This window comes from Dendrobium catenatum, unplaced genomic scaffold, assembly GCF_001605985.2.
Source record: "Dendrobium catenatum unplaced genomic scaffold, ASM160598v2 fragScaff_scaffold_432, whole genome shotgun sequence".
NCBI lineage: Eukaryota > Viridiplantae > Streptophyta > Magnoliopsida > Asparagales > Orchidaceae > Dendrobium > Dendrobium catenatum.
The window spans coordinates 163,648-175,806 of record NW_021318894.1 but is presented as its reverse complement, the minus strand read 5'-3'; the positions used below and the strand labels follow the sequence as shown (position 1 = coordinate 175,806).

Genomic DNA, 12,159 nt, shown 5'->3' with positions numbered 1-12,159 from the left:
GTCCAGCGAGATGACGTGCGAGCAAGATGTTCTTCTTGTTGTTTACCCGTTCCCACAATAGGTTTCAACGTTCTTGATTCTTTTTCTCCCACATTTTCAAGAGATGGATTTTTCTGATTGAATTTCCGATATTTCGACTGCTGTCTTTCCACCTTTAAGGCTAAGCTAGTGAGATCTTGAAAAGTCCAATAGGATTGTAGTTATACCACATTGGCAATTGACGGGTGTAACCCGGATACAAATCGGGCCATGGTATGTTCCTCTGGTTCCACAATATCACACTTAAGGGATAATTGCTCAAATTCGGCTGTGTATTCTTCCACTGTCATCTGTTGTTGTTGAAGTTGTGTGAATTTTAAAAAAATATCTTGTTTATACTGATCTGGAATATACTTCCTTTGTAGCTCTTTCTTCATCTTGGTCCAGGTAGTAATCTTGGTTTTTCCTTCACCTGCTCTTAACCGCTTAATGTTTTCCCACCAAAGTGATGTAGCGCGCTTGAGTTTAATCGCAACCAGTTTCACGATTCGGTCACCAGGTATTTCTTTAAAATCAAGAATTCTTTCTACAGTCTGTAACCACTGAATGAATTCGTCTGGATCCAGTCGTCTGTCGAATTCAGGAAGTTCCAGTTTAATCCCACAATCAAGATTCATCTTCTTGATCCTTCGCTCCACAGGACGTCTTCCATTGTCTTCATCACTAGAACTTTCTTGATGGAATGGATTAACGTCTTCCTCCATGTTTTGGCTTGCTGCTTGGTCTCTCTGTTCAAATCTAGCTAATCGTTGTTGTAATTGCGCAATTTCCCGCTGCAAATCTTCTACCAAGATTTCTTGAACAGGTCTCTGCACATTCCGTCGAGGCGGCATTGTTGCCGGCTCTGATACCACTTGACTCCGGACTCTTCAAAGAAATGGTCGCGGATCGTACCTGGAAGCGAGAGTCTTCGCACTCCAGCCTCTGTCGATGAACAAAGAAGCTCGATCAACTTCCAATCCAAGAAGTTGATGACGAGAAGTCCTGTACAAAACAAATTCGTCCAAACTAGTTTTATCACCACCAGTGAAAACACTGGATACAGAACAATTCCAGAGGAATCGATGTTAGGGAAAACAATTCAACCGCTTATTATTTCTCAGGGCAAGTTATTTATACAATTGTTTTAGTTCTATAATGTGCTACAGTAAAAACGCTACAGTAAAAGCAATACAAAGACTAAGAAGAATAGACTCTGCTGAAGTTGCCCTGTAAGTGATTGCGATCAGCTCCGGCGTCAATGCTATTTGTTTTACCTTCTTTTCCGTAGTTTTATCACGGGCTTTTGATATCTATTTAAATTCATAACCTTGACTGCATTAGCGTCCATTCTTTCTGGGTTCAATATCTCATAAAGAAGACTGCTGCAAGCACGAACCTCAGATCAGTATTGTTTCATTTTTTAGACTAGTTTACCTGAGCTAGTACATTTTTAATTCTTGTCAAGCTAGCTGCTCGCATTAATGAATTGACTTTACCGACTATTGGAAAAACTTCAACCATGAAATCTTTTGAATTCTCCATTCACTGACTAACCACCTTTGCCCTTTGGCTCTCTTCTCATTTAACTTTTCTTATGAATAATGTTAAGCGACCAAGTAATACTTCTGTTTGGGATATGCGAAGTTTTCTGTAGGATAACCATGACCATTTGAAAATTAGCATCTAAAAAGTGCATGCTGAACTTAAATGCCAATCTTGCTTATATGAAATTCACCATTTGATGTCTGACAGCACCCTTGGACAAGGACTTATTACAAGCACATATCCTGGAGAAGTTTTCTACTCCATAGCACTTTCAATACTCGGACTCATTCTCTTTGCCCTCCTTATTGGCAATATGCAGGTAAAATGGATTATTCTTTTTTAAGGAAAGTAAGTTTTTACTGTGTACTAGGTTTTCAAATGCCAATTGATGTCTGATAAGTGGTCAAGACTAATGCCTTGGAGCATTTTCCTAGATGGTCAAGACTAGTGGCTTTGAAGCTTTTTTGGTGTAAATATATTCTATGTTTTGGTCTAGGAAAATTTTCTTGTAATAACCCTTTTGAATGATTATTTCAGACCTATCTTCAGTCATTGACAATTAGAGTGGAAGAGATGAGGGTAAAAAGACGTGACTCAGAGCAGTGGATGCATCACCGCTTACTCCCACAGGAACTTAGGGAACGTGTAAGGCGATACGATCAGTACAAGTGGCAGGAGACACGAGGTGTGGATGAAGAAAATTTGGTCCAGAGCCTTCCTGCAGACCTAAGAAGAGATATCAAACGTCATCTTTGTTTGGCTTTGGTTAGAAGGGTAAGATATCATTCAGCTGTGCTGGACTGAAACTGATGTCTATGAAGAAGTTTTTCCATAATGATTTTTGAAATCCTTATTATTTATCCTGGTCATCTGGGAATGAATTTTTTAAGATACCTTGTTTTATTTTATTTTAGTTTATGGAATTCCGTATGTTAAATGTTTTTCTCCTAGTTATTTTATTCATATGCTGGGTTTAAGTTTTTTACAACAATCCTTATTGAAAAGGAAGCCTTAAATCTTGGAGAATCATAATCACAACTAGCCAAAATTGGAAATGATAATAATGACAAGCAAAATATGAATTATTTTAATTTAATTCCTGCAAAATAATGATTTTAATTTCATTTTTTCTATAAGGAGTAAATTCTTATAGTTTCCCTAGAACTATTGAATACATATTTTTATCATTCCCAGCTTGTCAACATGTTCGTTGATGTTTGATCTAGGAAAAACCTTTGTTATCATATCTGCTACTTGCTATTTTGTAGAAACATATGTCATTCAAATAACTATTTCCTTAGTCTTTTATTTTGATAAGGTACCTACCCACTTTAACATGTTTTGTTCAATAATATAGGATTTTCTGCAATCTTGTATGCAGCCATGCTTTCATACATTAGATGTATACTTATGATATAGTGGTCCTAATGTTTGGAAGAGTGGTGAATGGGAAGAACACAAACAACAACAAAAATAAAGAGGATAGCCCACTAAGCTTGCCACCAAGCTAAGTTTGGGAAAAGAGAACTCTCAATTTGTATTCAAGATATGATGCTTACATTCTAGATTTTCTTCTCTATTTATTGATTTGAACATCATTAAGAATATTACAAGATAAAGAATCTGAAGGTTACATAAGCACATGAAAAGTTACCCCCATGAAGTTCATGGCTGGCCGCTTAAATATATGATATAAAATATCAGCCTCTGTATCTTTCAACTCCACATTTATGGGTCTAAGAGGATGATGCTTGACTTGGACAATTTCTCTTTGTATTATAGCCAATAATTTCAAGTTCTCCCATTGTAATAATGTGTGATGTAACTCCTTGATTCTTCATATAAATGAAGTTTACATGCAATTCCTACCTATATAGTCGTCCCTAGCTTGCTCCAAATGTCCATATTGACCTTAGGTAGGATGACCCAGGCAAGAATGTAAAAATAGTAATGAATTCCCATGCAATGTGGTGAAAACATATCTTCACATACATATCATTATTCTATTCGTTTCCACACTCGCAATGATAACACAATTACATGAATATAAATGAAATAACATGACCATATAAAAATAAATATTAAAATAAAAGGGCTATTTTAGGATTACATGATAATACAAAGATATTGTAATTACGCGACACTTGTTTAGGAGGTCATCCATTTAGCCAAACCAATGTCTTTCACTCTTCTATCTCTTATTCTTATGCTTCATGATATACTTTCAATTCTTCTATTAATCATTATAGTTGGATTACTTTATCTTAAGGGACTGTTTGGTTGGAAGTAAAATAGGTGTGCAATATTTCTTTTGCATGGGTTTTGAAAATGTTGGTGTTTGATTGGATGAAAAAGAAATGCTTCGTTAAGTATTCTAAATATAATTTAAAGAATCCTAGTTCATTTTTGAGGTAAAGTAAACTTGCCCAATTTGAGTGAAACTGTTTCATCGCAATCAAGTTACCTTGTTAACACTCCCGTAATGTGCTATCGCCCCCCACCACGGCACGCCAGCTCCACCGGCATCACTGCCACTAGCTACCGCCCCCGCTGGTCGCTTCTTGCACCTGCCGACCACCACCATTGTTAGTGTCACTGGCCAACACTATCGCACCATCACCATTGGCGGACCACGACCATTTTGAACTTTACACGACATTCATTTTACTTCAAGCCAAACAAAAAAATGTAATCTCATTCCTTTTACACTTATCCAAACAACTTCAAACATTTTAAATATATTATACTTTTTTAACACTACATTCCTCTTTTACTTTGCATTCTTTTTTTGGCAAACCAAAAAACTCGTAAGCAAATCCTCTAAATTCATCCTATCCACTTTTGTGCGAAACGTCAAATTATTTCTTGTTTTCCCAAGTGGTTAGATTTCCCTATACTTTAGTACAATAGACTATGTGAGCCTACTGTAATCGATAGATCTTTGTCTAATCTAAACATGGAAGCACTTAAATGCTCCTTTGTTCAATTTTTACTCAAGATCTTATAAATAATGCTATGATGATTTTCAGATGGAGAATTTCTCTATGAACATACTACAGTAACTCCAAAGGCATTATCTGGCCTTATGTGAGAAGGCAACGAGCAAGGTGCCTGCCCTGATAATCTATATTCTAACACATTCATTTAAAATCAACAACCGAATCTATATTAAAATATAGTTTGTAGTTAAAAATAATTATCATACGATCTTTTTGATGTGTAGCATATATCAGTCAACTACTCAATATCCACTAATATAACTTATAACGAGCCCCAAGAATATGTGTCATTAAAAATTTCTCATTAATACATTAAAAAAAATTGATTGTAGTGACCTTAGCATCTTAAATGAAAATAAAAATTTCTGTTTTTATCAGCGTATTAGTAAAATCAAAGTTAGAGAGGCTTTAAACAAAATGAAGGGTGGAAAAGCTGTTGGACCTGATGATATTCCAATAGAGGTGTGGAAATGCTTATGGGATGAAGAAATTTTTTGATACTATTTTGAAGACTAAAAAAATGTCATATGAGTGGAGAATGAGTGTGTTAATTCCTATTTTTAAGAATAAAGGTGATGCACAAGATTGTGCGAATTATAGAGGAACTAAGTTAATGTGTCATAGTTTAAAACTATGGGAGCGAGTTATGGAGCATAGGTTGCGGCGTGATACTAATGTTTCTCAAAATCAATTTGGATTCATACCGGGTAGGTCGACTATGGAGTCCAATGTCGGGTATTTACTTCAAGATTTATGTAAGTCTTAATATATATAGCATGAGGCGTAAGCCTCATGCCAGTGAGGCGAGGCGGGCCTCAAGGCGAGCCTCATATTGCGCAATTTTACTAGAGGTGTGGAAATGCTTATGGGATGAACTTTATCATATGCTTTTTTTACTAGAATTGCGCAAAGGCGGGCCTCAAGTATTTCCCTATTTCGGTTGGATTACATCAAGGTTCAGCCTTAAGCCCATATCTTTTTGCTTTAGTCATGGATGTTCTCACTAGACATTTGCAAGAGGATGTACCTTGCTGTATGCTTTTTGCTGATGATATTCTTCTTTTTGATAAGACTAGAGAGGGAGTTGAAGGTAAACTTGAATTATGGAGGTCAACCTTAGAGTCTAAAGATTTTCGCTTGAGTACATCTAAAACGGAATATATGGAGTGTAAATTTAGTAGTAATAGACCTAGTGAGGGGATTGTGACTTTGGGCGATCAAGTCATTAATAAGAGTATATGTTTTAGATATCTTTGATCTATTGTTCAGAGTGATGGTGAAATAGATGGGGATATTATCAGCAGAATTCAAGTTGGATGGTTGAAGTGGATGAATGCATCGGGCTTGTTGTGTGATAAAAAAGTATCACTCAAACTTAAGGGAAAATTCTATAAGATGGTAGTGAGGCTCGCAATGCTTTATAGTGTAGAATGTTGGCCATTAAAAGAGAAGCATAATACTAAGTTAAGTGTGGCAGAGATGAGGATGCTCAGGTGGATGAGTGGCTTTACCCTTAGAGATAGGATACGAAATGAGCTTATACGTGAAAAGGTTGGGGTAGCTCCAGTAGAAGATAAGATTAGAGAGAGTCGCCTTAGATGGTTTGGTCACATAAAATGGCGGCCTTCCGATGACCCGGTTAGGAAAATAGAGGTATTAGATTTGACTTATGTTAAGATAGGTAGAGGCAGACCTAAAAAGATTTGGTTAGAAAATATTAGAAATGATCTTTTTTTATTAGATTTAAACGAGAATTTGACTTTTAATATAACACAATGGAGAAAAATGATTCATGTAGCCGACCCCATGTAGTGGGATAAAGGCTTGATGTTGTTATAATACATAAAAAAGATCATTAATATTTGAAAAAAGCCCCAAGAATATATGATAAATTAAATAATATGACATTCATCATTAATTTATGGCATTGATATACTACTCTTAAGAGCATATTTATATATTGTATTTTAGTCTTTATTTTATGGATTTTACATATTGTTTTTATAAAAAATATTTAATAATTTGTATATTGGAGGATTTACATACATATCATAGTATTCTTATGTATTTACATACCTAACATCATCATCTTTATATTTATTTATATAACACTAATATTTAAATCACATAAAAATAATGCATAAAAAATGTATTTCACTTTGTGTAAGTTAATGTTAATGTTATTTTTTTTAAGTTAATGTTAATGTTATTTTTTATGTGATTTATATATTAGGGTATTATATAAGTAAATATAAAAATTTAGATGTTAAATATGTAAACTTGCATGTGAACACATCAATTCATCTGCAAACATATACAATGTAGCATATAATAAATCCGAACATTTGCTGCCAATGACAGAAGGTCCGTTGTATGCTCAATAACTTGTCTACAGTTGATAACCAGCAACAGCAATGAATGTTACAATGCGCTTGTAGTCAATGACCATGCAATGGCAGTTAAATACACTGGTCCTTTGTAAACAAAGGTTGATGACGTGTAGTGAATGCAAGCACTTGTGAGCTGCCGTAGGAAACTCTTTATACACCCAATATTCTGTCTACAAATAAGATGCGAAAGAAATGCAGCAAATGCAAGCTACTACAAGCCACTGTAAGAGGCTCATCATACATAAAGTCGTCCACCTACGAGTGATGACAAACAACATGTAGTAAATGTTAAGGACATCTTTGCAGTCAATAAGAATTCAGTATTAAACAATTACATTAATCCCTTACAAGCAAATTCGATATGTTGTTAAATAATGCCATCGGATTCTCAATACTCACGCCGCCGGATAGAATGCATCTACAAGCTCTAAAATAGAGCATCACGCACGTTCAAATGACAGTTGTCTGCACAAGTGATCAACATTAAACAATTTAAAATACCCCCACACATAAATTGCAACCTGTATACACACAAATACAAAAGTGCACACGCAAATGCCTCAATGCATGGATGAAAGTATAATTGTACATGCGAATGTGTAAGCATCATACATGAATATGCATGTACAATCGGATCTGCATGGCTCAGCGAGCGTTTTAAGGGTACACACGTGACGTCTGAGGATGCTACACGGGCATGATCCTTCTATGCAAATAAATAAGAGTTGACATGGCTCTAACTATCAAACAAATATATGATCACGACGTCGATCGAGATACTTATTTTAATATGTTCATATTAGGCCTTCAAGGTCTATGTAACCAGGAAAATTCATTAATAAAAGCATAAAGCCAATGACGAACCCAATCCTCTGTCAGCAAGTTGAAAGAGTCGACAAAGTTCAATCAATAAAATGAAAACTGCCCATAAATATCTCGATGATGGCCGTGTTGAATGCAAATATCAACCAAAGGAGTTAACTCCAAATATTCAAATACTCATAAAAATTCAAAACTTCAAAAACATCCAAACCCGAAATATTTAAAATTGAAATTAACCATCAAAATGCTTAAAGGCAAATTTATCCACCCTCCGCAATAGTTTATCAAAGTTGACAAATCTTAAAACTACTCAACTCACGAAGAGCTAATATCTTGTCGAGAATATCAATATGATTCATTTTCAATCCGTCTCATGCCAGTAAGGACGTGACATTGGTCCTCTGACCGGCGATTTGGCTAAATGTCTCTGCAAATAACTCGTGGTTTGGTCAGATGGCTCCACGTGGTTAATGATTACGATCACGATCCTTTAACCTCGTGGTTTGGTCCAACGACTTCACTGTATTACGGCTATGTTTACATCCCGCATACTCCTCAATGGCTTCAAATCCTTGAGATATGAATAAATAAAATATAATCGATAGGGCACAAAACTCTCTATTAGCTAAAGTGGATTCAAATTTATCCCCTTAAACGAACATCCACCCCAGGGCTATAAGGTACCATTGGAAGACACAACCAATGGTTGTTGACAAGTTAGGTTGGGTCGACTACATCCTCTAACCAAGTATATCAGGGACCATGATGACCCGGAGCGACAAAAGTATGGAATCTTGATCGGGTTCATCATCATTGCCCCCACCATTCGCTTTAAGTGGAAGATGGTGAAATTTTCAATTTTAAATATTAAATTTTCAAATACCAACGCATGCCGCTATTATATGCCAGGTACCCTGTATCTGATTGACTTCTAACCTTAATCGAAAGTTCTCTCATTATCGGGAGGGGTAATTAACTATAGGGGTTTGCGCCTATAGGAAACCAGAACTCATATCATAAAGTCCTCGCAAAATGTGGGTGAAATCTTTGGGTAGTGACTTATCTACAAACCCAATCTGCTTTCTAAAAATTTACCTCGAAACTTAATTCATTAAAACTCCCCCGAAAGCATGGAGGCCGGGGCACAAATTTTTGGAGCCCATAGTTACTTGATAATACTTTTGATTAAACTAGTGATTTTCTTATATCATTAAAATATTGACAAATATGTTTACTTTTGAGTTTAAGAAATTCTTGTTCAAAGATTAGTTCTTTGGGAATTTCAAGGGTGATGTGATTCACTTTAAATCAGATTTTTAAGAATATAAGCCAAATGGAGAAAAATGTAGGAGCACTTGATTCTGAGACTCAGAGGTGCTTATCATCACTAAGGGGGTCTTCATTTTAGTCATTGTCGTACAAAATTTCTCTCCCCTACCTCATCACGTATGGAGTCCAATGCCTCCCAATCTACTTCATTTATTTCAGTCATCTTCTTCTTCCTTGAATCTTTGTCATCAACTTAAATGTGAGAGCAAGGTTTCAAATTGAACAATTAGGTATTAAAGCATTTTCCGTTCGTAAGCTAAGGCGTAAGCCTCAAGTCATTTTGGTGGCATAAGCCTCAAAATAAAAAATTGTGTATAGTGAAAATGAAAGTCAAATGTGATTTTTTTATGATAATCAAATAATATGTTAAAATTATGATATATTAACTTTTTATTGAATTATGAAGTAACATATTAACATACTTATGAAATAAAAAATTGCACAAGATATAAAATGTGATAAATTGCATTAAATATAATTAAAATCCAAACATCATGATAGCTAAACAATATAAAATATAGGAATTGTATAAAATACTAAAAGTATCATATAACATTAAGTTATCAAAATCAACTCGAAATTTCTTCTTTCCCAATTTCATACTCATTCGCATTCTTAAAAAAAGTAATGGGATGACAACTCAGAAGTTATCTACATTGTCATCATTGAGGGTGTCATCATTTATGTCATGGTCGTAAGAAATTGCTCTCTCCTACCTCATCTCCTGTGGAGCTAATGCCTCCCAGTTTACTTCATCTATTTCAGTCATCATCCTCTTCTCTGAATGTTTGTCACTAACATAAATGTGATAGCGATACTCCAAATTAAAGGAGCTTTAAAAAATAATTTTTTTAATATCCCTTTTTTTGTTGTTTTTATAATTGGGTTGGGGTGGATGTAAATGCCCTGTTTCTATTACCATCAAATAAGTTAATGCCCAAATATTCTTCTTATAATTCAGATGGTGTTGACTCTTTTTCATCTTTACAAACCACTCAGCATATATTGTCATATCCTTATAAATCAATGGATCTTAATCTATCATGCACAGATACGGACACGACGACACGGATACGACACGATACGGATACGGGACACGTCAATTATTGAAAATATAGGACACGGACAAGGGTTGGACACGGTATTATAGTTTTTATATTTTAAAAATAGTGTATAAAAATTGAACAAGTATAATTTTAAAAATAATTTAAAAATATAATTCATTTAACTAGAAATTGTGCTTAAAATGATTAATATTGGGATGTCGAGAGTCGGGCATCGATGTCGTTTATCATTCACCAAGAGAGATGAAAATGCTGTCGAGAGTCGGACATTGATGTTATGCGATAAATATTGGGCGTCAATATTAAGAGGGCGTTTATCGTCGATGTTGAAAGGGCGTTGGTCATCGATGTTGAGAAGGTGTTGGACAAAAATAAGATGTCAAGTTATGGGTGTAGAAATTGCTAGCACCGAGCATCAATGTAAAGACATCGTAAGACTTTGGTGTGGAGATCGTTTTGAAATGTTGATGTTGTAATGACATCAGATGTTGATGTTAAAATGATATCGAGCATTGTTGTGAAATCAAAGTAGTAACCCGCCAAAGAGAAATGAAAATGAGAATATTCGATGAATGGGGTTTTAAGTGCGAATGATTGATTTGGTATTGTGGGTAAAAAAATAAGAAATTTAGAATTTATATTTTAAATAAGTAAAAATTTTAAATTCAAGAAATTATATTTAAAAAAATTCATAAAATATTTAAGATACATGTGTCGGACACGGGTGTTCAATTTGTATTTAATATTTTTTAATCGGATACGTTTTCGGCGTGTCCGACACGTGTCGGAGGAGTGTTGGACATGTGTCATGTCAGATACGTGTCGGACACTGCACACCTCTTTGAGGAAAAGTGTCGGTGCATCATAGATCTTAATCATTCTTTAATCATTTTGTCTTCAAATTTATATCTCTTAGTCTCTTATTGCCCATAATATACACCAAGGAATTCATTTTTAGTGTTAGATGATTTCTCATCTTTGTTGGCCCTTGATTGTACATGTTTCAGTTGTGGTCACGGACAAATTAAGAGCACATTAATCCTAATACCTTAATAGAAGAATGTTATAGTTCTAGAGTGCCGTCACCAAATTGTATCCACCACTCGGGCATGGCTTTGCTCGGTTCTGTTCGCGGAAGCTTGCTCGTGTGGGTTTAGAGCTGTAATTGAACCGGGCGAACCGGCCTTTACACGAGGAAGCTTCATGAAGTGACTCTTTTGAAACTATACTTCACGCAAAGTCGAAGCAGCAATGCTAGAGGAAAAGCAAACCGTGGACGGGCCTAAAGGCTAGAGGACGATGGAATGCATGCAAAAGTCGAACAACAATGAAGAACACATTTAGTTTAGGTTTATATTTTTATTAGAAATAAAATAAAATTGGTGAGGTGTGCACCTCACAATAGCAAAATGAGGCGTATGCCTCACATGAGGCATGCGCTTCAAAGCGTTTTTGGTTCGAATTATGCTGCGGTGTGTCTTGTATTGTGAAATTTTAAACATTGAAAACACCAAAATCTTATTTTATGCAACAGTAATGATTAAAAAGTCTCAAATTTCAATCGAAGATAATCATTATCAAAATCAGCCAAAATAATAATAATAATAATTATGAGCAAAATAAGAATTATCTTAATTTAATTCCTGCGAAATGAGAATTTTAAGCCCCAATTCTACAATGTTCTCTGAACATGAGCAGCAGAAAAAATTAGTTAGCTTTTCGCAACTTGTCTCGTTCTAATATTCGGAATGTTCAATACTGGCATTCGCGTCATGAAAATTTATAGATTCAACACCATCAAAATGCAATATCATTATCATACTATTCATGGGTTCATGGCAATGGTGCTGGGATGCTTACCCCGATTTAATCCCGTCTGTTTCCTCATTATTGAAAAAAAAAACAAAATCAAATTACTTTCAAAATTTTAGCCGTTAGTATGTTCTTTTATGTCAGCACGAACGAGTCTTTTAGTAAAGCCTTTGAGGA

The 12,159-nt window shown here is 35.1% G+C and overlaps 1 protein-coding gene across 2 annotated transcripts in view; it reads left to right on the top strand.

The window, feature by feature from the left end:
• Positions 1-12,159, top strand: part of LOC110092639 (probable cyclic nucleotide-gated ion channel 5) — a 92,411-nt gene that overhangs the window by 79,179 nt on the left and 1,073 nt on the right. For both annotated transcript variants that reach the window (XM_020817282.2, XM_020817281.2), the window contains 2 exons: positions 1,774-1,885; positions 2,104-2,340. In XM_020817282.2, the coding sequence (XP_020672941.1) occupies positions 1,774-1,885; positions 2,104-2,340 (349 nt within the window). The remainder of the gene's footprint in view (positions 1-1,773; positions 1,886-2,103; positions 2,341-12,159) is intronic.